The sequence below is a fragment of the Echiichthys vipera genome (genome assembly GCF_963691815.1).
Source record: "Echiichthys vipera genome assembly, chromosome: 9".
NCBI lineage: Eukaryota > Metazoa > Chordata > Actinopteri > Perciformes > Trachinidae > Echiichthys > Echiichthys vipera.
In genome coordinates this window covers 3,866,026-3,891,862 of record NC_139834.1, presented here as the reverse complement: position 1 = coordinate 3,891,862, position 25,837 = coordinate 3,866,026, and the positions used below count along the sequence as shown (strand labels likewise).

Genomic DNA, 25,837 nt, shown 5'->3' with positions numbered 1-25,837 from the left:
GATACTATATCATTATCTTTTAGACACTACATCATTATCCTTTAGATACTATATCATTATCTTTTAGACACTACATCATTATCTTTTAGACACTACATCATTATCCTTTAGATACTATATCATTATCCTTTAGATACTATATCATTATCTTTTAGATACTACATCATTATCCTTTAGATACTACATCATTATCCTTTAGATACTATATCATTATCTTTTAGATACTACATCATTATCCTTTAGATACTATATCATTATCTTTTAGATACTATATCATTATCTTTTAGATACTATATCATTATCCTTTAGATACTATATCATTATTTTGGGATATTACGTCATTTTTTAAGGTATCTCATTATTTAGAGACACTACATCATTATCTTTTAGACACTACATCATTATCTTTTAGACACTACATCATTATCTTTTAGATACTATATCATTATCCTTTAGATACTATATCATTATCCTTTAGATACTATATCATTATCTTTTAGATACTATGTCATTATCTTTTAGATACTATGTCATTATCTTTTAGATACTATATCATTATCCTTTAGATACTATATCATTATCCTTTAGATACTATATCATTATCCTTTAGATACTATATCATTATTTGGGATATTAGGTCATTCTTTTAAGGTCTCTCATTTATTGTGAGAAAGTTTCTCATTATTTTGAGATACTACATCACTATCTTTCAGATACTATATCAGTATCCTTTAGATACTACGTCATTCTTTTGAGATGCTAAGTTGTTATTTGATATAAAGTTTTTTTTTTATGATTTACATAATGAGAAACTTTGGCAGAAATGAGCTTCCATACCCTTCCCGCTTGTTTTATCTTATTTTGAAAGTCCTCCCCGGAAGCACCTGTGTGACAGCCGTTAGGTCACAGAGAGCCGATGAAGCTTTAAGCTGAGCTGTTGATTCAGTTTGCAGTTCCTGTCGACGACTTTCTCTGAGTGGGAGCAGCGGTCCAGACTCAGCACACCCTGAACCAGTCCGCGGTCCACCTTCCACACCAGTCGAGCTTAACTTTGAACACAAAAGGAGTTCCCGCTCTGTGAGAATCGACGCAAAAATGGACCCCGCGAGTCAAGGTAACGATACATGTTAGCTATTAGCTGTTAGCTTAGCGGGCTAGCTAGCTAGCTAACGCATTAGCTTCAGAAATACGAGAACTGTTTTGACAAGCAGACAGCAAACTGTTGTGATAAACGAATCCACCGCAAAGTAGACACTAACTTTCTCCCTTTGCTTGATTAGTTGGTTTAAAGTTTTTTTATCCGTTTAGGGGTAATGAAACAGAATAATGGTGGAGTAGGACGGGACGGGCCCGCTGGTGTAAATGACAGCAGAGGAGGGAGTTTCGTGTTACTAATGTCACCAACTTCCCCACACAATTCCATCAAATATGACCGACATTAATGTCATTAACAAGTGAGCAGCGTCATCTTTTCTGTGAGACTGAAGCAGACGTTTAAATTGTGAAGAGACCAGCTGAAATCTTTGTAAACAACAGGACTAATGGGAATTGAAAGCGTGTTGTTTTGGTGGCTTCCTTGAAGAGCAACGCTAACTTGCCGCAGCCTCTTATTTACCTGATTACATATCAATCTTAATATGGTCGTTATTGTGTTTCTCATTATTTCGCGATACTAAGTCATTATATCATTCTTTTTGAGATACTATGGTATTATTTTTTTTAGATATTATGTCATAATTTTTGAGATACTAAGGTATTATTTTGGCATATTTTGTCTTTATTTTTTAGATATATCATTTAAAGATGTCATTATTTTGAGATTCTGACTCAATATTATTAGAGAGTTTCTCATTTTGAGATATGAAGTCATTATTTTGAGATATGAGGTCATTACACAGACAGTTCTCATCTTTTCTGTGAGACTTAACAGGTGTTTAAATTCTAATTAGCTGATCTTAAATCTTGTAAAATAAAGGCTTAATGTTTAACTAAAAACTAGTAATGGCATTTCTTTTTGGTGGTTTCCCTGAAGAGCAACACTAACTTGCCTTTGCCTCTTTAATTACCTGAATACATGTCAATCTTAATGACACTCTATTAGCTAAGTTGAGCCAAGATTTGCTGACCAACTCATACATTCATAACAGCTTTGTTGCTACTAGCATGCAAACTGCTGCTTCTTCATTGCCACCTATGGTTGTATTGACATATATTGAGTCCCTTGTTTAGTATTCAGATACTTTACTACAATTACTCCACTACAGGTAAAAGTCATTTGCAAAAAAGTAGTATTAGCATCACTGTCAGCGTGATGCATACTGTGTAAGCAGCATTTTATGTCGTAGCTGGTCAAACTCAAGCTACTGCTACTCCTTTTATACTGTTAGGTAGTTTAATCTATAATGCATCATATTTTATCAACTATGAGTATTATGACAACAACTCCCAGAGGATAGCATTTAAAAGCATCACTAAAAACACTTGTTTACAAAATGGTCCTCAGTGGAAACAAACTACAGCTTAAACCCACTAGTAGGTTGGTTGGTTGGTGCCAAATGGACTTTTTGTTTTAAGATACTCTGTATTGAAGGCAGTAAACATTCAGTAATAGACTGAGAATAACAGTACTGGAGTTCCCAAAAGCAATTACAATCAAAAGCAACTGGACTTGGTTATTTGTCTAGGAAAGTTGCCAGTTGCTTTTGACTAAAACTGCTTTGGGGACAATGATGCCCTGGACAAATGAGGACATTTACAGGAGTACTGCAGTTATGGCTTAAATCTTGAGGTCTAGATATAAATTGTAATTGTGATATTCAAAAAATCTTGAAATTCAAGTGAGAGAGTATTTAGATGAAATAACACTGTTAAATATATATATATGAAAATAAAATACAAGTCAAATCAAGGTATTTCAATACATTTATCCATCAAATTCAAATTTACCATAAAAGCTTTTCATTTAATGTGCAGCCTTGCACACAGTTGTCTAATACAACTAGCTGTATATTACTATATATAAATATATATTATATAATAGATATATTAATCCATAACAGTGTGGCAGAATCTTGTGCAGGCAAAATAGAGACGAATAGTAAAGACATTTCTATAACCTCAAAGTAATTATCGTCATTTTGATACCAATTTTAGAAAATCCCCTTTAACAAAATGAAATGACAACAATGTGGTAAATCCTTATTTTTGCAGAAGAAGAATTTTTGTTTTCCTGTTCTATATGTCCAGGTCATTACGACTGCAAAATGCCCCGGGGATTGTCCTAATGAGGCTTCCTGTCTCCTGTAGTTTCTGATAGTGAGTGTCCATGATAGACATGTCATGCTGTATCAGGCTTCCAGTGCCTCAGGATGAGCACTTATAGGAAGTGATTAAGGCTGCTTCATTTTTCCGTCTTGAAGTTTGACAAACGAGTGAATTAGGGCATGTCTGTCCATGTCTGTTTCCTAAATGATGCTGTAAAAACCTGAGAAAAGGATTTTGTTTGCATTCTCACATGATAGTGCTGTCTGTATTTGTTTTTAAAGTCCATCCTAAAATAATAATATTACCAGGTATCTGAGCTGCCTTTGCTGGCTTTTTGGGTCCATTTTAATGTGTGGTGATAATGCTTTTGTTTTCCTGTGAATAACTAGCCAAACGCATTCTCCGGGAATCCAAAAACCCCATATATTTATGTTGGATTTGGCGTCGGTGTAAATCAAAGAGTGATCCATGGTAGAAGTACCACGTATCCATATCAGCAGGAAATAGACCAGGAAACAATGCTGCAGCAAGGTTTTAAGTGAGGGGTGTGGCTGTGGTCACAAACACGCCTCGTTGTTTACAGACTAGTTGGACCGCTCTCAACAAAAATGTGATGTGAAGCATACGATGACCTCAGTATGAAACAGAAGTCAGAGGTGTGGGAAATCACTAACTCCAGGAAGATATCATTTTTGTATTCACCCCCTTTTCTGTTCTCATATGAGCCATGTAGTCACCGTCTCTCTTTCTGCTGTTGTTTCTGTGGGGCCGGTGTGAATCATTCTTGGCTGAATCAATATGCCTTGAGGGTGGAGCAGTCCTATCTCTCCAGCTCGTATGCGGATGTTATTGTCAAGACTCTGGATCACACAGCGCTACCTTGCTGCACATAATGTTAATCTTGGTCTTTTGCAACACTATTGTGTATTGTGCAATCAGTCTTCTGCACATGGATGCTGCACCGTGAATCAGAGAATAATGATGAACCCAGAACTTCTTTCAGATTTCAGTATAAAATGCTAAAAGTGATCTCATAAGTCTGTTCCTACGCCCCAAAACATTGCCTGTTCCCTGTTGTAAGGTCTAAGTTTAGCTTTTATGAGAGATCCCGCCACTGAATATTCTTTTTAAATGTTGGACTATTACTGCATACCGTTTATTTTCCAAGCAGCCATGGCTCCAGTTTATTTGTGCCTTCCCCTTTGTTGTGTCCTCCATGCCAGCTCTGACTGCGCCAAGCTTCTGTAGTTGCCAAAATGATGCTGGTGTCCTCAGGTGAATGACAAAAAAATGTATTCATTGTAAGGCCAGGCAATATGACGATATGTGAAATGCCTGAACAATATATGGTATCAACATCTCCATCACAGTGTGAGCACATGCAGTAGTGACATTGCAGAGGACACATTTGCATCATTTGGACGTCGCCTTACGTTCTGATCCTTGCGTGCTATGTTGTAGCATTTTTGGGCTGTCAACACTCTGGATAAATTGAAGTTTACACATGAATCGACTGTGTTTTGTTCTTTTTGGGAATTGTTTCTTCCACCTTTTTGCTTTGTATTCATTATTTCTTGTCCACTGTATCGTAGCGTTCCTGTTGTCAGAAAGCAAAAGCTTTAGTGCTTCTCAGACTGAAGGGGTCTTAAGTTACTCTCCCAGAGTGCAGTTCACCTCCTGGCTCTCCGCTAATTGCCACTTTCTCTTCCTGTCGGATATCTCCTGCTGGCAAAACCAGCCTTTTCCTGGCCTTGGTTTCTCCATGTTTGAAATGGATACTGAGAGACGGATCATCTTAGTAAACCACTCTTAGCCTTTAACACTGCAGCTGATCAAAGTGAGTTTACTATTATTCACCGTGTCTTTTTTTCTCCTCCTATCTCTCCCTGGTTCCAGATATCAATCTGAACTCTCCTAACAAGGGCCTTGTTGTGGATCATTCAGACAGCCTGTCCGATGTGCCGGTGGAGGGAGCGGTGGAGGGTGCGGTGGGAAATCCCGCCAACCCTCTTCCGCCTGGCCTGACAGAGGAAGAAGCTGAGGAGCTCCGCACAGAGCTCACCAAGGTAGGGCCCAGGTGTCCCTAAACCGCCAGGTGTTTACATGGAACTACAGGCTAGAAGACAGAGAGAGTAGAAAAACACACACACACACTGGAGTTAAGTCCCCTCAACCTTTTATTGGTGACACGACAAAGGATTTCTCATGCCTTAAGAAGACGTGTGTCGGGTTAAATAAAATCTTGAGGATGCTCTGGCTACAGTGTGGTTTAAAAAAAATAAATAATGTTTTTTAATTCAACGACCTGAATAAAATGTTCAATGACTTGAAGTCCTGGAAATTGAAAAAGGAGAAGAAGCAGTCGCCAGATAGAGCACCATGAATAAGAAGGAAAACTCCAGACTGAACTCTTTGGTGCTCTGTCGTGTTTTAAGGTGGAGGAGGAGATCAACACCCTGCGTCAGGTTTTGTCAGCCAAAGAGAGACATGCCACAGAGCTGAAGAGGAAACTTGGCCTGAGCCCGCTCAACGAACTCAAGCAGAACCTCAGCAAGAGCTGGCAAGACGTACAGACCTCCAACGCGTATGTATTAATCCAAAAATTCAAATATACACCGTTAACTTTTACTAAATCATCGACACACAAAGTCAATGGCCTGTGCAGCTTCTTGTTTAGCTCCTCATTGGATTTTCTCTCTCTTGAAAATCTGAAACGTAGTCAAATGACTCGTATACTAGTCAAACATTTGGTCCTATTGTTACTTGAACACCTAGTTGGCTGGTGAAGCAGCAGCAACACATCTAACACAAAGGCTGCTATGTGAACTTCTAGTTTTAACCAAAAGTGAAGGACACTCGGAGAGCGCAGACTTCCACCAAGGCCGTGTCCTATCTAACAATATTAATGAAAGAGACAAGTAATTAATGATAATAATCTGACCTGTGATTCGAAGCAAAATTGAATGGGTTCCTCTGTGGTCCACTCTCCACCCTTCCACTAAGTTTCATGGCAATCAGATCTGTAGTTATTCCAAAATACAAACAAACAAACTGAACAGAAAACACAACCAATTTCATTTGAATTATATATAATTTCACCCATGTATAACCCAATGGTGTTAATCAGAATGTTTTATTTTATGAACCCACCCACCCGATTGACAGATTAATTGCGGTCCACGCGGACATAACTGCAAGCAATCACTAATGCCCGAACACCATGTGACACTGACTAACGCGGCATACCAATGGGGGGGGGGGGCTGCGTTTTTAAGTCCAAATGTCCTGTCTGAACCCGGATTTAGCCATAGTAGTGCCCCAAAAACCTTATCAGAGCTGTAGGTGTTCAATGTTAAAATGATTGATGTTTTATTTTGGTAAAAGGATATGGTCTGTCCAGTGCAGTCCTAGATGCCCCTTTAAGTTAAAAAAAAAAAAGGTCATTACCTTTACTGAAGATGAAACCCTGTATCTGTCCACAGGGATTAATAGCGTTTCATTTAGAAAACAGCAACACAATTCAGCATGTTTGCCATTTTATTTGGTGCTTATGCAAATTATTCTACGTATATTCAAAGAGTTTGACAGACTTTATTAGTATTTTAATAAATATAAAGTCAAACCTCATCAATGTAAGAATGAAACAAGTTCGTCTGACTCTTTAATAATGACTTTCTCTGGCTAAACTTATTACCTGAAGAATACAAATGATAAAATACCAGACTTCTTAGGCGTAGTCCACATATACACAGATATTTTTGTAAACTGGGTGTTTCCTGGATCTCGGCATCGATAGCTCCTTAGCATTCTGACGCCTCTGTTTCTCAATATAGTGGAAGAGTAACCGTACATTTATGTGTCAAAGTTCTGTTAACAGAACCAGCACTACTTTGGTCACACTCTGACATTACAGGACAAAAAACTCAGCACAGGGACGGCCAGTGGCTGAGTGGTTAGAGCAGTCCCCCCATGTAAAGAGGCTGAAGGTCCTTGAGGCAGCGGCCGCGGGTTTGACTCCGACCTGCTGCCCTTTGCTGCTCTCTCTCTCACCCCATTTCCTGTCTGTCCTATACAATGAAAGGCTTGAAAACTGCCAAAAAAATAAACTCTATAGATGACCTATTCTTTTCTGACCTATAAATGTAGTCATAATGTTTTGTAGTCATGTTAAATAATACCAAACCATCAAATAATGAAGTACTTCACTTTAGTTTGGATCGAACAGAATGGTCAAAAAGTCCAAATTGAAATGAGATAGGCCCTAAAACAACCATAGTTCTTTGAGATTCTTTGGGGTTTTCTAACCCTGGCTTCCTCTTCGAGCCAGTTCTTTGTGAAGCTGTGGAGCCTAAGACCTTCATGTCTCTGTTTCCAGCTATGTGAGAACCGCTGATAAACTGGGCGAGTGGAATGAGAGAGTTACCAGCTTGGATCTGTGAGTCCGTGCACTGTGTGTGTTTGCTGCTCGCTCACCGCTGATGTCTGGGCTCCTGCAGTGTTTGCTCTCTCACGCTCTTGACTCTTACTCGATCCCTGCCTTTCTCCGTTCTCACCTTCTAACCATGTTTGAGAACATTTCAACAGATGGTGTCTAACCTCATGTCTGTTAGGAGGACAAACATGTGTCTGTAGTCTTTGACATGAGATGCTGTGAAAGAATGCTGCAGAGAGAGCATGCATGAATCTAATGAATAGTGTGAATAGTTTTCCATTTCAGACGTGAAAAGCAGTATTTCCTGAAACTGTAATACTGTCTTGCGTACATTTTCTGGGCCTTTGATAGATTTGGGATGGTTGCATGTATGACTCGACTTGTAGCACCAAAGTGGGATTTGGTGTGTCTCCTTTCTAACCTCTATTGCCTTAGCTCCATAACTGATTCACCTGAATCTGTGTTTGTCCACTGTGGTCTGTATGACTCACCTTTTGTATTAGATTTTTTTAAGGTGGTGCGGTAGACTGAGAGTAGTAGTAGTTACCTGGATGTTCTATGAGGACATGCTCAACCCTATATTTTACACAGAAAGTAGGGTTTTATTTACCTTCCAGAGTGTCCAGTAAGAAATTCACAAAGTTCTTTGACATTTCCTCTGACAATAATCGTCAGAATCTCATATCTTGATATTCTTATACAGGACAGATGTTTTTCACCTTTCTTTTCTGTTTTGAGTAAGTTTTCTTTCTTTCTTGTCAGTGCCTTCACCTCCGTCCTATCAGTATCAATCGTCTGTTTTTACTTCCTCTCCCAGAGGTCAGGTGTCCTCTCCTCCTCCGTTCAGAACTGATGACACACATCCTCCTCTCTACTTCCCCTCCAAATTCCACATTATTCCCTATTTTAGGCTTTTTCAGATGCTTCCCCTATGCACGTTAGCCAGCCTACCCCCATGTAGCCTGTACTCCATGCTGTTTATTGATGAGAAAAGACTAAGGCGCGTTCACAGGAATCTGGTGCACGTGCACTGACGAGGAGGAGCTCAGTGAGGGAGGGGTGTGAGAGTTATAAACCTTTGAAATCTGAGTCCACTCGATCTGCCATACTTTCTGACTGCAGCTTTAAAGTTGAGCTAATTTGCTATCTAACTTATCTAAATTTCTTCTCAGGCTAACTGTAGCTTAGGTGTACACTGAGCAGCTGTGCTATGTCGGAAGAAATCCAAATGATAGGTTAGTCAAAATAAATCTAACCCAGTAGTAGACTTGCGTTTGTCTTGCCTTTTTTCATGCACATAAGACCCATTTAGTCCATTTGTACGTATCTGCACCCGGGTGAAATGTCTGCTCCGCTCTGTACAGCAGCAGGAGTCAAATTTCACTCATCACATGACAAGGCCGCCAAGGTGATGTCGGAGGATTTGGTGTTTCAGTAAAAGTAAAAACGGGCACAAAGCAAAAGTGCAGAATCTGATCATTTACATCACAAAAATAACACTGTATATTTATATTGTTTATAATAGATTATCAGGGTGTTTTCTTGCCAGATACATTCATATCTTATAGAGAAAATAGACCAGAAACAAAACTGCAAGCTGATCCCGCGTCCAGAGAGGCACAGCCGTGGTGCGTTCGCGGTGTAATTGGTAACACCAATGTTGGGTAGACACTGATGTTTTTTGTTTTTGTTATTTATCCCCCCATTTGTGCCAGGGAGACAAAGAAATATTCATTATAAAGACAATAACTGCACAAATTAAATCATACAAACAACCTTTCATAGTACCTTCTTTCACACGAAAAAGATCATTATTTTGGGAAAAACTGCTTTAATAGCCTTTGAGAACAACATTTAGCCGGGGCAAAGGTTACAAGTAAACCGGTTTGTTCCAAATGAACACCGAAAATAAGCCAGAGATGGACTGAAGGGGAACTCATTTTGACTTTTAGTAAACAGTCAAGGTTGATAAACTTTTCCTAGGAGTTAGTTTAGGTGGATATCTTTAAGATGTTTCTGTTGGCTGCTGAAAGAATCCAGTGTATGTCGACGGCATGAAAAGCATTAAATCAGTGCGTTTTCTGCTGCTGTGAGGTCTGACGCTGCTGGAATTTTCTAAGTGGCTGCTTCTGATATGAACTGGATAGGCGAGCTCAGTAACCTGACTGCTGACTCTGTTCTTGACTTTTACACACACACACACACACACACACTCACACACACATTCACAAACAGCAGCAGGTGCATTAGTCGTAGTTTGTAGTGTTTGTTCTACTTCTGCACACAGAAATAGACACAGTCACACAGTCCAGTCACTCACACAGCCAGAATATTTGTGGACTGTTACACATATTAGCCTTGAATAACAGACGCACAAGCAGGCAGGCATTAGCCTCGGTTTGGGCTGACACACACAATGCCAAGTACAGTGCCGGAAAAGTGTATGTGTCTCTTACCCACACCCCCACACACAAACACGTGCGCCCTGGTCGTGCCTGGCAACCAGATTGGCGGCTCAGACTTGCTGCTGCAGGAACGAGTGGGAGGAGAGGAAAGGAATGTGAGAGAGAGAGGAAGAGAAAATGACGGTGTTTTGCTTAGTCACATGAAATGTGATGTTCAGAGAGAGAGAGATGAGGGGCACATGCAGAGCGAGCTGAGCTAAACCAAGAAACAAATGGGCTATGAATTATGAATACGTTGGAGGAACAAAGACTCAGAGTGGTGTTGCCATGAAAACTGGAGTGGGCGGAGAGAGTCAGTCAGCTCTTGTACTCAATTTTCAAGTCGGTTAAGTGGGCTTTATTAGCATGACAGTAAAAGTCAACCAGCATGTTTTGCCTGAACGGGAAAAAGAAAGTAAATCTCAACACCTTCTCTTTAGCCGTGTATGCATTTCACTCAGCAGTGTAGTTCACTCAGTATTAGGGCTGCACATCATACGAATTAATTTATTTTTTTTAAATTAAGATGAAGGAAAACCTTATTTTAGTCTCATTTTGATGCCATGGTTTGTACATCAGCAGGAATTTAGCACAACATGAAAGTGAAGGGAGTGTTTTGTTCATTTAAATGTACAATTGCCATAAAATTGTCTCGTCCTTGAAACTGATTAATAATTGGGATCTCAATATTGATCCCAAAAAACATGGTTTATATCATTTTTTAACAATATTGTGCAGCCCTTCTCAGTATGTGACGACAGATAATAATGACTTCTTTTTCTACATCTTTGGGCACATTTTTACTGTGATTCTCTTTCTCAAAACAAGTCCTTGAAAAAGAAACATCCAAGTGACAAAAAAAATCTATTTTCTATTCAAAGTGTCGTGTTCTCTGCTCAAACAAACACAGCGGTGATGGGGTGTGTGTGACGACGCTGCTGTGTATGAAGTCACTGTGCAGTGTCGTACAGTAGACAGCATTGTTCTGATGTATGTCAGGATATATAGAGACTGGCCTTGTTTGGAGCAGAGCTGTCTCTTACGGAAGCCCTAAAGGGTCATACATTTTATTTCCTCTGAGAGAATACCTACGCGTGGGTGGAGCAGGACTCAAAAATCCACCGGGACAATTCTGACTACACTGGCCCACTACGTGCCCACTACGTGCCCACAACGTGCCTAACTCATCCCCTCCACCATGACTTAACGGAAATAAGGCCACTAGATGTCAGAAGGCAAAATCACACAATTGGCGTGTGCGTGCGTGCGTGCGTGCGTGCGTGCGTGCGTGCGTGCGTGCGTGCGTGCGTGCGTGTGTAAAAAAAAAAGAAAGCTCAGCTCAAATCTTATGCTAATTCGCAAGAAACAAACAATGTCAAAGCTTGAGCTAACCGTTTTCCCGCCAACTCACCTGCATCACTAGTTGACGCCCGGTTCTGGTTGTTTCGGAATAAATCTGTGATTTTTGTCCGTTTTGATGCACTCTCCTCCATCATCTGCTTCTTCTTCATTCTGGCCTTTTCAGCCCCTCCTTTCTCTTCTTGCCCTCCATCAGGTGTAACTGAGCAAATCAAACATGCAAATCCGATTCCTTTTCCACTGTAAGAAAATCCACTACTCCAACCTTGCCCCTTTCTCTCCGTCTGACAGCCGCTCATTCATCCCCATTCGTTCATTGGATAAACGCGGAACCAAAAAACAAATTCAATCGTTGGCCATTTTATATTTGTGGTCATGAAAGTTATGTAACGTCTGGATAAAATAATTAGATCAGGATAGGAGGCTAAACAAAAATCACTAGGCTGGATTAATGAGAGTGAATGTGACACTGTAGCAACCATGAGTGAGATGTAGAGACACAACAAGTGTAATATATATATATATATATATATATATATATATATATATATATATATATATTAAATCATGCTGGAATTAGAAGTTTGATTTCACCATATCAGTTACACGGGTAGTAAAGGAATATGGATGGGTGACATCCTTAGAAACTTTGAATGCCATTTTAAACAATGAAAAGAAGGCTCCCTAAGACTCAGTGTTCTCCTACAGTTTAGATTAACAAATAATGCTCTTTTATTCTGGTAGAGTTTAAATTAGTTTAGCATACTTTCCCATGCCATTGACCTTTCAATTTCAATATCCTGCAGTATATCAATCAAAATCAAATTTCATATTCATTTCCTATAACTGTCGTCTTGGGGTTTAAGCTTATTTAGTTCTTCTCATTCTGTAGAAAAATATCAGATGTCAGATTCGAATTTTCCCTTCCCCCTCCCATCATTAAATACGGGTGAAAAAAACAACATTTTTTGGTTGTGTTACTCTTCTGACTTTACGCTGTGTTGTTAAAGGAATACTTCACCGGTGGAAACATTAATATGTATTGAAAGTAGACTGCATACCTGTATGTAGTCGAAATTTAAACATTTCGAATGTTACATTTCTAATTGGGTGCCTTCATGGCAGAGAAAAGGCAGAAAGCTTATGGCGCTTGTGGATTGAAAACAATAACTCCCCTAATGCATCACAATGCACAGCTGCGAAGGCAACTCCTACTGGTACAAAAAACCCAACTCCCCTTGGACTCAATAACAAAAAAAAAAACTCCAGCCGGTCTATAAATCCGCCCATCAGAGGCCGCGTTAGGAACGGAAAGAAAATCAAAACACTCACTTTACAGTCAGATGTCCGTTAGTGCTGCTGGCCTTGGCTGACGTTTCTAGTTCACCTTAGGGATTCTGAAATGTTTCCAGAGCGCTGCTGTCCATATAGGGGGCGAAACTAGGACAATTGACAACACATACCGTGTCCTTTTCTGACTCAGCGATTTCGTCCAGAAGAAATTTACATCTTTGGAATTCTGTGCAGCAGACCAATTCTAACTCTGCATCCATCGGAGCACAGTGAGCGCACCGGCACCGGTCAGTCCTCCCCGGCCCGAGCGACATGGGAAACTCTGCAGCAGCCGCCTCCTGGTCCTCCATCAGCTCCAGCTGCTCCTCGCTATATTGCGGCTCGTATAGGTCACCATGAACATCCGATTCGAGAATCAGATCTTCAAACTCCCCTTCTTCCATATCAGCCTGAAACTAGTGCTTGTAGATTTAGCAGAGCCCGTCTCTCTCACACTTCTGCTCGTCATTCTGAAGTGTGAGAGATGGTTATGGCTCTCTCCTGTCTCAGGGGAATGATGCAGGACCATTCAAAAATATGACTTGATTCTAACCCGACAAAGCTTAATGCAAATGGGTGAAGTATCTGTTTAACAATGTTATTTCTCCTGCACACCTCACAAACTTTCTGTTTAAATGTGTCAACTGAACATTCATCAAAGCGGTCCAATCCCGTCCGTGACCCAGACGTCAGGAGTCAGTGCTGTGACTTTATGATTCTGCTGTACTGTATTGTGAGTGTGTCTCTTCCCCTGTGTCATTATCCTGCTGTTGTGTCTGCAGATATCTGTCTGCCTCAGCCACTATGGATGACATTGCCCGCTCTGAAGTGTGAGTTGAACCCCTTTCTCTTTTGTGTTCTTGTTTTTATTTTTGTAGATGAGCTAAGGTTCCTTAAAGTTTGGTTTGCTGTTTGGAAAGTGTTTCTCTTGTTTAACCAACCTCTATTTCCACTCCCAAAGGTAGCTGAAAACACACTTTGTTCCCACCCTGTCTATCCGAATGATGTTTCATTGATACAAGAGTTATCACAAACTATGCCTGTTTAGTTATAACAGTGGCGTTGACGTCTTAAAATGTGTAGAAGTTGTCTTCAAAACTATTTAATTCAGGATTCCTTCATATATACTGGTGATTAACACGAAACTCTGCAATGAAATAGTATATACTTAGTATTCCTTTAGTGTCTGCGTGTTTGTGCCCGTGTGTGTGTGAGAGCAAGACAGTTGAGCATTGATGATAATAATAATAAGCTACGGTGTGCTTTAAATGAATTGCTTGTCGGATCTGTGAACAGCGTCTTAAAATGACATAGGTGCTATCAACCTCTCAAGAAGACATGAGTTAATCCCAGAAATCATAAAACCCCTTCAACACTGCCTGTTTGTTGCGGGGATGTTGTGCTTTTTATTACGCCACGCCGTCTGTGTGAAAGGCACGCAGACAGAATGGAGGTCAAAACTCAAGTCAACCCGCTGGAGGGTCAAAGAGCAACACAGCAGCGTTCAGAGAAGCCTAAGATATTAATAACTTACAGAAACACTGTGTGAAATAGTCCATCGTCTCTGTCCCTCAATTTTTCTCTCTCACACACACATGCAGGTGCTGAAACCTGTCTGTCCTCCTCTCTATTGACCGTTGTGCTATTATAACGTATAAAGTCAGCAGTCTTGCCTCCAGAATTCTGTGTGAAATCACAACTGGGTCTTTACGGCGCCTTTGCCTGGTTCTGGGTGAATGAACAGAACTCCTCTGTTCCTTCATTGCAGCGCTATTCTCTGTGAAAGGGGCTAATGGGTACTAACAATAAAAACCGATAGTGGACATTAAATTTGTTTGTATATCGCTTTTTGCATTTGCATTTTCATTATTTGCGTCAGAAAATACAGTTTAGAGACGAGTTTGTCAGCTTCGGGGTTTGATTTTGCCGTCATTCTCTCTTCCAAGGCACTGAAATAAACAGACACTGACCATCACCATAAATACTAACGGGCTCTCTGTGTTTCTGTACTAAAGGGTGTTTCTGGAGATAAATCTTTACTGGTTTTCTTGGATAGATTAGATGCTGAAAGAGAAGTCACACAAATGTTGTATTTAAAAAGCAAGCAGCAGGTAAACAAGAGGCTGGTAGCCATTTTAATACAACAGCCTTTGGCACTTAGTTGCTGTGGCCTAAATTCCTCTGACTGTATTTCTGTGTGAATATGAACCGTTGTGGGGGTGAAGACTGCACTTAAATCTTTTAGCTTTTGTGTCCGCTGTGGTCAAATGGTTTGGTCTAATTTATCTCCGTCTTTTTCACCCTCCCCTCTCCCATCCATCTACCTCATTACTTTCTACTGGCTGTCTGTCGTCTTTTTTCCCTCTATCCATCTCCCTTTATTTTTTCTTTCTCTCCTGTCCTGTCCTGTCCTTTTTCTTTCATCTCCCTCCTTTTGTCACCGTCCCACATCTTCTTTTCAATCCACTCCAACCATCTGTCTTCCTCTTCATTCCTCTTTTCTTCATTGTTTTCTTTCCATACCCTCATTCCATCGCTTCCTCCTCCTCCTTCTCTCTCTCCTCTGCAGATACAAAAAGACCCAGGAGACTCTTTCCCAGGCGGGACAGAAGACTAGTGCAGCTCTAACCACAGTGGGCACGGTCATCAGCAAGAGACTGGGCGACATGAGGTATGATGCCGCAGAGCCAAGATGTCCGACACTGGCTGGGCGACAAGAACAATGAGCAGAGTCTTGAGACAGAAACCCCAGATATCAACAACAAGGGCCTCATTACAGAAAACTGCTTGTACTATCTTACCTTAAGTTTCATAGACAGGAAAAATACATCCTAAATCATCTCATCTCAGACCTATCTTATCTTAAGAAATCCTAACTACAACCGTAAACTGGCACTAGTCATTAATATATGAGACTGCCTGTATGCAGCTTGTCGCTAGCTAGCTGTCTGTTATATACAAAAGCACCTTATTGGGAAGCTTACTTCCATACATACCCTTTCTTCGTCCTGCTCCCGTTTTGATCCAGTGTCATCTGAACAAGCTTGGTACCTGGCAGACTCTCGGCCAACTTTCCCCTTTCCTGTTGGCTAATGTTAACAAAAATGTTAGCTAGCTAGCTAGCTAGCTAAAGCATAGCAAGCCTACATCAAGAGTAAGCCCTGATCTTTTCTGACCATGGACATAAAAAAAAGAATGGACAGCGGACCTAAAAGTGGTGCCTATTCATTCCTATGGGAAGCTGCTCAGTGGGGCAATCTCTCTTAAGGCCGCCGCCATTTTTGGTACTCGTATCGCACGATGACTTACCGGATGTAGAAATCTTCACGCCCGAGCGTGTGGTTACCTACCATTTTGCTAACAATGGCAGGAAAAGGGGAAAGTTGACTGAGGTTGTGCTGGGTACCAAGCTTGTCATTGTTATACTGACCTACCAACAGGGGTGCTGCAGTTTTTTATTTAATTTAGGACAGCGTATATGCCATCCTAATGATTAATGGTTATGATTCCTAACTTGGAAAGTTCTTCAGCCAGAACGGTAAACACAAAATACATAAACACGGTTTTGAGAAACTCAAGCTGGGCTATTCCAGTAAAAACAAAGATACTGTGGAATGTAAACTCCTCATCCAGATTTCTTATTTCCGTCTGCCTCAAGCGCAGCTGCATCCGTAACTGCAGTAGTGCGTCAGTAAAATAAAAAACATGATGACGAACAAAAATACTCAGAGTTGGGACGCAGTGTAAAATGTAAATAGAAACAGAATGTGATGATTTGTAAATCATTGAAACCAAAGACAACATATCAAATGTTGAAAGAGAGAAATTACATAGTTTTTTGATATGCTCAAACCCCGGATAAGGCCCCTAGCAGTCAGTCAGGCTGAGGCACTGTCTACTGCTCATTTTTTCTTGTAGCACTGAATTTGTCTGTGACTAGTGATCAGCTTCTTACGCCTTGTCTCCCCTCTAACCTGAACCAGTAGCTGTAAATAATCTGAAATGTCATTTTACTAACTCAAGGGTCGGTCTCTGTATAAAGCAAACCTGCACTGTTTTCTAGATCTTTTTGGCATCAAATACATCAATAAAGTTAAGGTCCACTGGTATGTCATGGAAGTAAAATCACAGATGCTAATTTTCAATTTTCTTCTTCGTTGGTTTGTTTTAAAGCAGTTGGACCATCCCCTGTAAAGCCTTTTTTCACCCTAAAATCACACTTTGTAGTGTTTTTATTTTCACTGCAAACGGCACAAACTTCTTTGCACAGATACCCTCGGGTCAAACATAGAAGTGCAATCAACACATGATCGTGATTGTCACGGTGAAGTTGTGCAGCAGTTGAACAGCCGAGTGTGATTGAGGGGTGAGAGAGTGCTTTGGAAAAATAAATAAGGCTCGATGTTGAAGATGCACTAACCACTGACTCCTTCACATCTAACATCTCCTGTAGCTCCGTGTTGATTTACGCAGCCGTCTGTAATTATGTGAATGTTTCCATTTCACCACCCACATTCATATTTGCTCTACGTGCAAGGCTGTGTGCGAGGAAGGGCTGTCTGAGTGTGCTCACAAATGTGTGTCCTTTTTTTAATGCATTAGCTTCTCATACAGTACAGCATGTCCAACTAACATTGTATCTGTAGTGTGTCCGTCCCTGCATGCTGCATGTGTTTCATTCATTCGTCGACATTTGTCATGTTTCTTCTGTAGCCAAGTCATATTCTAACCATGAAACAAAATCACATCAGTATGGAGATAAGGAGACACTTTTCATCAGGTGTACTGCGTGATTTCTGTTACTGTTACCAGTTAAAGCGCACCAGCAACCACAGTATTGACATTAACAACTGCGGTATGATCATAATAGAAATATGACTAATAGTAATTATGGCAGTGAATATGCTAGATTGATATGAATAGTAGAAATAATAACAGAAATAATAATAATAAGATTATAAATAACGTCACTGCTAGGTGAAAACCCAGCATTTCCTGTTTTGGCTGCTTCACATAAAAGCTTTTGGATAACAAAATAAAGGGGGGCTTTTTTGTGAAGAATTTAAAGAAAATGAAACATGTTTATCTGTTTTGCACAAGCCCCCCTCACAGTGACTTCCTGGTTGATCCAATCAGGAAGTGCCAAAAAGCATCAGTACTCTGAGTGTCCACTAGGGGCAGGTTTCATAACAGAGCAGTTTCTCATTCACCCCCATGTTAAACAGGCCATTTACACAGCATCATTAAACCTGTTTAAGGCCTGGGACACAAAAAACATTCTAGTCTGTATGTTTAGGTCACATCTCCATGACAACACTGATGGGGGTGAATTTTTGTTGACCAGGCTAGTTTTTATTTTATTGGAGGTTAAAGTTTATGAATAATTAGGGGCGTGGCCTCGTGAGTGACAGCTAGCCCCTGGCCCTCACTTCTCCTCAGAGGTAAACGTCAGCCAGATGGACGTATGCCCCTCCCCCAACGTCACATACATGCCCTTTTTTTGTCAGAGGAAATGAGGCGGAGTCAAAGTCTGACAAGATGGAGACTCCCATAGGTGAGGACGATTGGATCAAGTTGAGAGAACGGACCTTAATGTAGAGGCTACGGCCATTTGTTATACAGTCTATGGTTTTGACCACTCGGGCTCGCTGGCTTCTAAATAGATACAGCAGGTGCAAGAACAGGAACATCTGTAGTGATATCCTACATATTTGTGAATTCAGGGACATCTGATGAAACTAAAAATATAAACTACTAAAACACAAAGATAGAGGCTAAAATAGACAAAGGTGGATAAATAGCATTAGTTACACAGCAAACACGTCTGTTTCCTCTCTCCTTCCTGATCCCCTGCTGATAACTCTGCTGTGTGTTTGTGTTCCTGATGCTGCTGCTGCTGCTGCTTTTGGCTCACGCTCTCTCTCTCTTTCCTGTTTTTATTCGCTGCCTTGGTTTGACCTGCAGAGCCCTACCTTTCTCTAATTCCTTTAGGTAAGACTAACACGTCCTCGTCACAGAGGTTCTGTCATGCCATTTTTTTGCTGTTGATTCATTGACTTTAAATTTACCTTAAAGTACCCCCCAGCACATAGATGCATGTCATCCTTTGCTGTTACTCAAACAAAACTGTAGTTCTTTGGAGGAATTGTTGACTTCCTGTCATTATAAATGGCATATATTGTGGTAACACTTTATTTTATGCTAATTCTACAATGTTTTTTTATTTTTTGGTAATTTCCTGCAAATCGTCATCTGGTCTGAGAAGATGATTTGAGTTTAGTTTGTCAGATTTGCTTCATTTAAACTAAAGATAATAGTCATTTTCTTTTTGTTTATCATCAGAAGCTTCATGTATGTTAAGAGAAAATAGCACCAATCAAGATTTCACTAATCAGCTGGCTCTCTGTCTTTTGTTTACACATTCATCTGATCATTTTGTTTTACTGTCTGTGAAAGAGATATCTAAGAACCACCAACTAACTGGTGTATCCACTGCATTTCATATAAATATATACATATATTTATTCTGTGTGCGTGTGTGCCACTGCTTGCTTTATAACACTTTCACTTCTGTCTCCTCTCTTTAACGCTTACAAAGTAGCAACTATTCCATTCGCCACTCGATAAGTATGCCCGCCATGAGGTAAAGTAACTTCATGACTAATGTTTCAGTTGAACTGTCAGTGTAACACACATTATCTTTAACTGTTTTACTGTTTTACTGCACTGCTATCTGCTTGTCATGGTACAGATTTCTTAAATATGAGATATTTTAAGTTGAGTAAAGGTGGCACACTGTCTGTTAAACAGAACCACCTGCTCAACTTTCTTATTCGTATGCAGCTGTTCAAACACTGACGAGAGAATCCACACATTTAGTAAATATTTACCAGCCTGTGGGGGCATGGAATTTATTTGAATGTTTATTTGAAGCGTTATTTTCGGTTCTCAGTGTCTCTGTACTCATTTTTATGATGAACTGAAATCATATTTTACCCTTTAAACATGATAGTATTAGACACTTAAGCACTGTATTAGTGTGGCTGCAGTGAAGCATGAAACCAGTAAATAATTGCAGCTTTAACAAACACAGCCTGACACATCATAGCTTTATGTAATTCTGAAAATGTAATGAAGCCTTTTCTTTTCTGGTTCTTTATTGTATTTATGGTTTTATTAAGTTTGTGTTTTTTGCGATCACCAGCTGGAGTTTACAGTTACCCTGCTTTTAATTGGTATCGCTGCCTGTTTTCTGTGAATGTAACATGATGTCTCTGTTCTGCAGGAACTCTGCGACCTTCAAGTCATTTGAAGATAAAGTGGGGAACCTGAAGGTGAGCAGACAGAAGAGATGCTCCGATCGATCAGCTGAACACTGAAATCTGTTTGGGTGAAGTGTGAATGCAGGCTTCAGACGGCGGCCTGACGGAGCCGGTGGAGACAGCAGAATATATTAAAACGTGCATCTCCGAGCGAAAAAAAGCTTCTGCGGTCTAGACACCGGATTTAGTGGATTTTGATCCACGCTGATGGATTTTAAATGTAGTGTTCAAAGTGGCTTTTCCCCGACAGGAAACAGAAACTGTGATGAGTCCGTATCACCGCTGACGATCAATAACACTCTGGTGTGTTTTCTCTCTCTCTCTCTCGTCTCCTCAGTATAAGGTTGTCGGCCCCAGAGGGAACGGTGAGGCCGTCGGCTCCCCCACTGACACCACCCCCACTCAGGAGAACCCGCCTTTCTGAATGCTCGCCTCCTCCTCCTCGCTGCCACCTTCCTCACGACCTGAGACTGTACTGTTAGCACCTCACAACACAGAGTCAGCCCTCTGACCTTTGACCCTCCGCGTCGCCGACTCACCACCACTCACTTCGCCCCAAGGTCTGTAAACGCAGACAGGCGGAGGTGAAGAACTCGTGGGTTTGAGGTGGGATGAGCGTTCCCATCGCTGCTGGTTCCACGGCCTCCACTCTTCTGCCTCACTGTGGAGGGAAAGGAAAATGTTTTGTTGATGTCTAAACCTGAATCATTTACAGACCTTGCTTTGTTACATCCCCACCCCCCCTGCCTCTACGTCCTCCCTAGGTAGACCCACACCCCATCGTTAGTCCAAATAAGTTCTGCACTCTTCACCTTTTTTAGGCAGGGAGTTTCAGCCAATCACACGATAAAAAAGGCATTATTGGGATGTCAGGCTCTTTAAACTAAATGAGCAACTTCACAGTTAATTCTGGGATTTGTTACGTCACCGCTGCAGTGATGCATTAAAACTTTGCAGAGCCTTGACAGGAAATCTGCAGCCTGAGGGTGGAGGAGGTGGTTTATACTGCGACTATTTCTGTCCTCTTGTTCCTGATTACTATCATGTGTTTAAATCACACATTCACACTGTGAGCACCTTGCCGTTGCCCTCACCTTCTTCTCAGACTTACAGTTATAAGACTTAGACAGACTTAGAGTTATAGAGTTATAACGCCACTTCTCTGCCGCCGCCGCTGTGTCAACGCAGGCTACACTCTTAAACCCTAATGAGACAGAGCGTGTTTTAGCAGCCTGGGCCGGCTTTTTTTGTAATTGTTTCCAATGAAAGTGTTTTGCTCGTCGTGCTTTGCGTTTTTGCAGGAGCGCCTTGAACGACTCAAGATGAAAACACTTAAACTCAGTGGCGGTTATACTTCCGAAGACTTGTACTGGAGGGTTCCGTATTGAGGTCCACTCGGCCTGGCGTTCCACACGTGCATCTATTCCAGAGGGTGGCGGTGGTGCCGTGGTCTTTGTTTTTCTTTTAAAGGCCGATGTGCTCCTTTAAATCTCTGTGCTGTAATTGTCTCATGAACTTAACTTAAGTTCTGCCTTTACTGTCCTCATCCCACTAAGTTCTGCCTTTACTGTCCTCATCCCACTAAGTTCTGCCTTTACTGTCCTCATCCCACTAAGTTCTGCCTTTACTGTCCTCATCCCACTAAGTTCTGCCTTTACTGTCCTCATCCCACTAAGTTCTGCCTTTACTGTCCTCATCCCACTAAGTTCTGCCTTTACTGTCCTCATCCCACTAAGTTCTGCCTTTACTGTCCTCATCCCACTTTTTCTTTCCACGGGTGTATTACTAGTACTGGATGCCAAATTGAAAATGGCGCCTATTCAACCGTGAGATGCGGCTGGATATGTGCAACAGTGTTTCTCCCACGAGTTGCTGCTGGGCTCAAAGACTTTAGATTAGGATGACCTCACAGGTTTATAAATCGCTTTTCTGTGCTCAAAGAAAGTTATTTCCATGGGTTAAAAATTCACAAGCGTCTTGACAGTTTTACAGGTGACTGTTTTGCAACCGTGGTCTGTGGAGGTGCAGTACCACAAGTGGCCACTGGGAAAACCCGATGCTGTATCCAGTGCTTATAATACATTCACGCTTCTTCTTCTTTTACTTGAGAAAACAGCTAGAGGCGCATCCTGGTGCATACGTCACTGGCCGGGCCGGTCCATCCGGACCCTTGCGAACATTGGCGGATGACAACATTTACGTCACTTAGAGTATAATTTCAGTATAAATTCACAGCAGAGTAATGGGTAGAGGGCGGGCGACTCGGCGGTCGGCTAGCAAGGTTTTATTTAAAAGATGCAACTGGCTTCACTATGTCTGATCGGGGCGGCCTCAACAAAAAAGGCAGAGGTGCGCCCGGCGTTTGGCGCTCTGCCCGGTCAATCCTTAGACCTTCTACTGCTACATGCATGTGCATATCTCATCTCATCCCAACCATAAAAGACCAAGGTCTCGTGCAAACACCCTAAAATCACCCCCAGGATGTAAAAACAAAAACAAACCTTAAACCATTTTGTATTACAAACTATTTTACACTGCTTTGCATAATGTTTTTACATAACTTTTATCAATCTGTATAAATATATATATATGAATAAATATATTGTCACTGATGCTGCTGAATGGTAGTCATCAGGTTTGGGAGGTTTAAAGAAAAAGCAGGGGGAGGCGACTTAAACCCGGTGAGTCAGTTCCACAGAAACGAGTCATTGTCCGTTTGTGCTTTCAGCGCATCTGTGAAACCGATGAGCTACAGTCGTTTGAAGAGAAGGAACAAAATCAAAGTGGTTTCATGTGAAGAACCTGCTGCTGCAGCACGTTGGCGCTGCCATTTGCAAGTCAAACTAAACCCTCTGGTGGGTTGAACATGTTTTGAAACCACTTTGACTGTTGCTCCTGGTTCTTTCCCTTCTGGTTGTTAACACACAATGTGAGATGATGCTTTGCTTTGTACACCACCAGGTGAATGTTGACGCTTCTCTATTGGCCTTACTCACTTTAAATGGTTCACCTTGTTATTATGATTTCAGCCTTTTTCTTTGTTCCTTTTTTTTTTTGTACAGACTGGTTCGATTGAAGGAAGGGGAGTTAGCATTAAAATGTATTTCGAGTCCAACGGGCCACAAACGTGTCATGAAAACATCTCGCTGCCATAGAAGAAACTCTGCCAACAACCCCTTAATGCACATAAAGCACTCCTGTTAACACTCACACGCACTGCATGAGGCCAGACTAACACACTTTTTGTACCAAATCACTCTTAGCGTTGTGCACCTGTAGCGATAAAACAGAAGCGCTTACAAACCACATGAAACAGTGACAGAAAATCCTGAAAAGCAACGTCACTTTCCTCCTGTACATGAAAAACAACTCCTCTTCTTGATGAATTTGCCACTATTAGTGCAACATTGCCTCTGGTGGTTTCCCTGGGCAACGCTTGAAAAAAAAAAAGAAGCTAAAATTGTGTCAAAATGCTGGTCAGTCTTGAGTTGCTGTTGATGCGGACGCTGGTAGATTTTGTCAATGTTTCCTCTTGTGTTGCCAAAACTATTTTCTCCCAAAAGTCCAAACTGTTGCCTTTGTGTCCTGGCTCAGCTCCGGTGCAATGTTTCAAAATGTCATAGATGGACACTAGAGCTGCAACTCTTTCAATTCATCAATTAGTTGTCAACTGTTAAATAAATCGCAAACTATTTTGATCAGTTGAAGTATTTTCATTTTTTTTTGGAGTGAAGAATAGTCAAACATTTCTGATTGTAGCTTCTTAAATTTGAATATTTCCTGTTTTCCGTCCTCCTCTGGGACAGTGGACTGAATATATTTGAGTTTATGGACGAACACGACATTTGAAAACTTCATCTTGGTCTTCGGGAAACACTGATCCACTCTTTCTGACATTGTATAGAGCACACAACTAATAAAATAACCGACAGATTCAGCAACAATGAAAATAATCATGAGTTTGGGAGCAAAACTCAGCAAACTGATCGTTACAAACTTTCAATGGGAATTAACAGCAGTAAACTGCACGTTTTGGGGTAATACTCACTGTAATGCACATAAATATATAACCATTTATCATGAGCAGATATGCATGCAAACATTTGTGATACTAACATTTTAAATGACATTTCTGACTCCATCTGTAAGTAGAACAACTATATAAACACATTTTGATTCAGTATTTTCTAGTTAACTCATCAAATGTATTCATATATCATCAGAACTGACTGTAGGAAGTCGTTGAGGTCGAATTCAGAGGGTTTAATTACCCCAAAATGTCCAGTTGCTTTTAAATTTCCATTAATTCCCATGGAAAGTTTCCAACTCTTGCAAAAATGGAAAAGTTGGAAAGCTTGCATAAATGTACTGGACGCGTTCCAGCCCTTTGTGATCAGGTGCAGCTCTAGTGGACATGTGGGTAAATACAAGTTGTTCTATCCCTTTTTTAAATATTTAGAGATCATTCAACGATTAAAGCCAAAAAGGTCCCAGGAAAATGAAAAATCCCACACTGCTTCTAACGAAAGCTTCTGGGCTTCAGAAGTGCCGTCTGTGTCACAAGTGTATTCTGCTGTTTTTGTTTTTGTGTTGATCACTTTGGTAGTTAATATATTACTGTGGGGTTTTCTTTTGGCTTTCCCTTGTTTTTTATCTGGAGAGGTGATATTTGTACAAATGATTTGTCATCACTTTAAAAAACAAACCAACAAACAAGTGTCCCATATCTAAATATCTGTTACAAATCTCTCTCTCTCTCTCTCTCTCTGCCTCTGAACCTCACGGACTCTCTGACTTCCTGCTTCGCTAAGACGCACACTACAGGAAATCTTCCTCTCAAGTCATTTACTTCTAATTGACTCCTAAAATTCTGTTTTTCAGACACGAAGAGGAGAAACTTTCCTCCACACTTGATGCTTTTTTTTGTAGGGTCATTGTCTCACTCTGGACAAGGAAAAATATAGTTTTAAATCCTGAATGAAATGACTTGTTAGGAGGGCTTAATGGATAGAAAACATGCTGTATTTTAGTTTTGGGTGCCACCCGGATGTGCAGCGCGTGGCGAGCGTGCTCGGAGAGGACAGGAGAGTACCTGTAGCTTTCTTTAGGTCCTGGGCTGAGCTCATGTAGAATATCAAAAGGGATTAGGCTTGGAAGATTATGAATTCATAAGAAATATTTTCTTTGTTTTGTTGTATATGTTTGGATATCAATAAAGCATTCCTTTAAATGAATGAGTGGTGTTAGTATTTTAAAGATCTGCTCAACGTAACAGTTTATTACAACTCTAAATCGATGCTTCATAAGATGTTCCTTGATTTATTATATTATATTATTTATTTCTGCAATTAAACGCAACCAGAAATGATGATCTAGTTTTTTTCCGATTGTTTTCTGTTAATCTATTATCTAAGAAAATAGTTTTTTCGTCTGAATTTGATGTGTTCTGTTTCTAAAAGAGACAAAGGATTGGCACAAACTTTCATTTCATAGTCCTCACTAAAGGAAAGTTTAATTAATATCTAAATACTAGAATGACTGTCTATAATAATGTGTGTATTCTGTATGGCTTTAATAGAAAAAACAACCTAGTCAGTTATAGAAAATACCTAGATCCATTACACAGACCCTAGATCAGTTACTATTATATATGTAACAATCTAAATCAGTAGATGGACTTGTGT

At 40.6% G+C, this 25,837-nt stretch overlaps 3 protein-coding genes across 8 annotated transcripts in view; 2 read left to right on the top strand and 1 right to left on the bottom strand.

Moving 5' to 3' along the window:
* Positions 1–25,837, bottom strand: part of taf13 (TATA-box binding protein associated factor 13) — a 329,277-nt gene that overhangs the window by 274,599 nt on the left and 28,841 nt on the right. The window lies entirely within an intron of this gene.
* The window catches only part of LOC310951722 (uncharacterized protein), an 81,553-nt gene that overhangs the window by 50,003 nt on the left and 5,713 nt on the right, over positions 1–25,837 (top strand). The gene's annotated exons all lie outside the window — the stretch shown is intronic.
* On the top strand, positions 924–25,397 carry LOC310951763 (tumor protein D54-like). 6 transcript variants are annotated; one of them, XM_083920163.1, is made up of 8 exons: positions 924–1,114; positions 5,161–5,330; positions 5,700–5,848; positions 13,614–13,661; positions 15,401–15,502; positions 19,433–19,474; positions 20,117–20,165; positions 20,491–25,396. In XM_083920163.1, exons 1-8 carry the CDS (start codon positions 1,096–1,098, stop codon positions 20,575–20,577), a joined length of 666 nt encoding a protein of 221 aa, XP_083776289.1. In that variant the 5' UTR covers positions 924–1,095; the 3' UTR covers positions 20,578–25,396. The 6 variants fall into 6 exon arrangements, with proteins under 6 accessions (XP_083776289.1, XP_083776288.1, XP_083776292.1 ...); XM_083920162.1 differs by having other exon boundaries at positions 19,430–19,474; XM_083920166.1 differs by lacking the exon at positions 13,614–13,661 and having other exon boundaries at positions 20,491–25,397.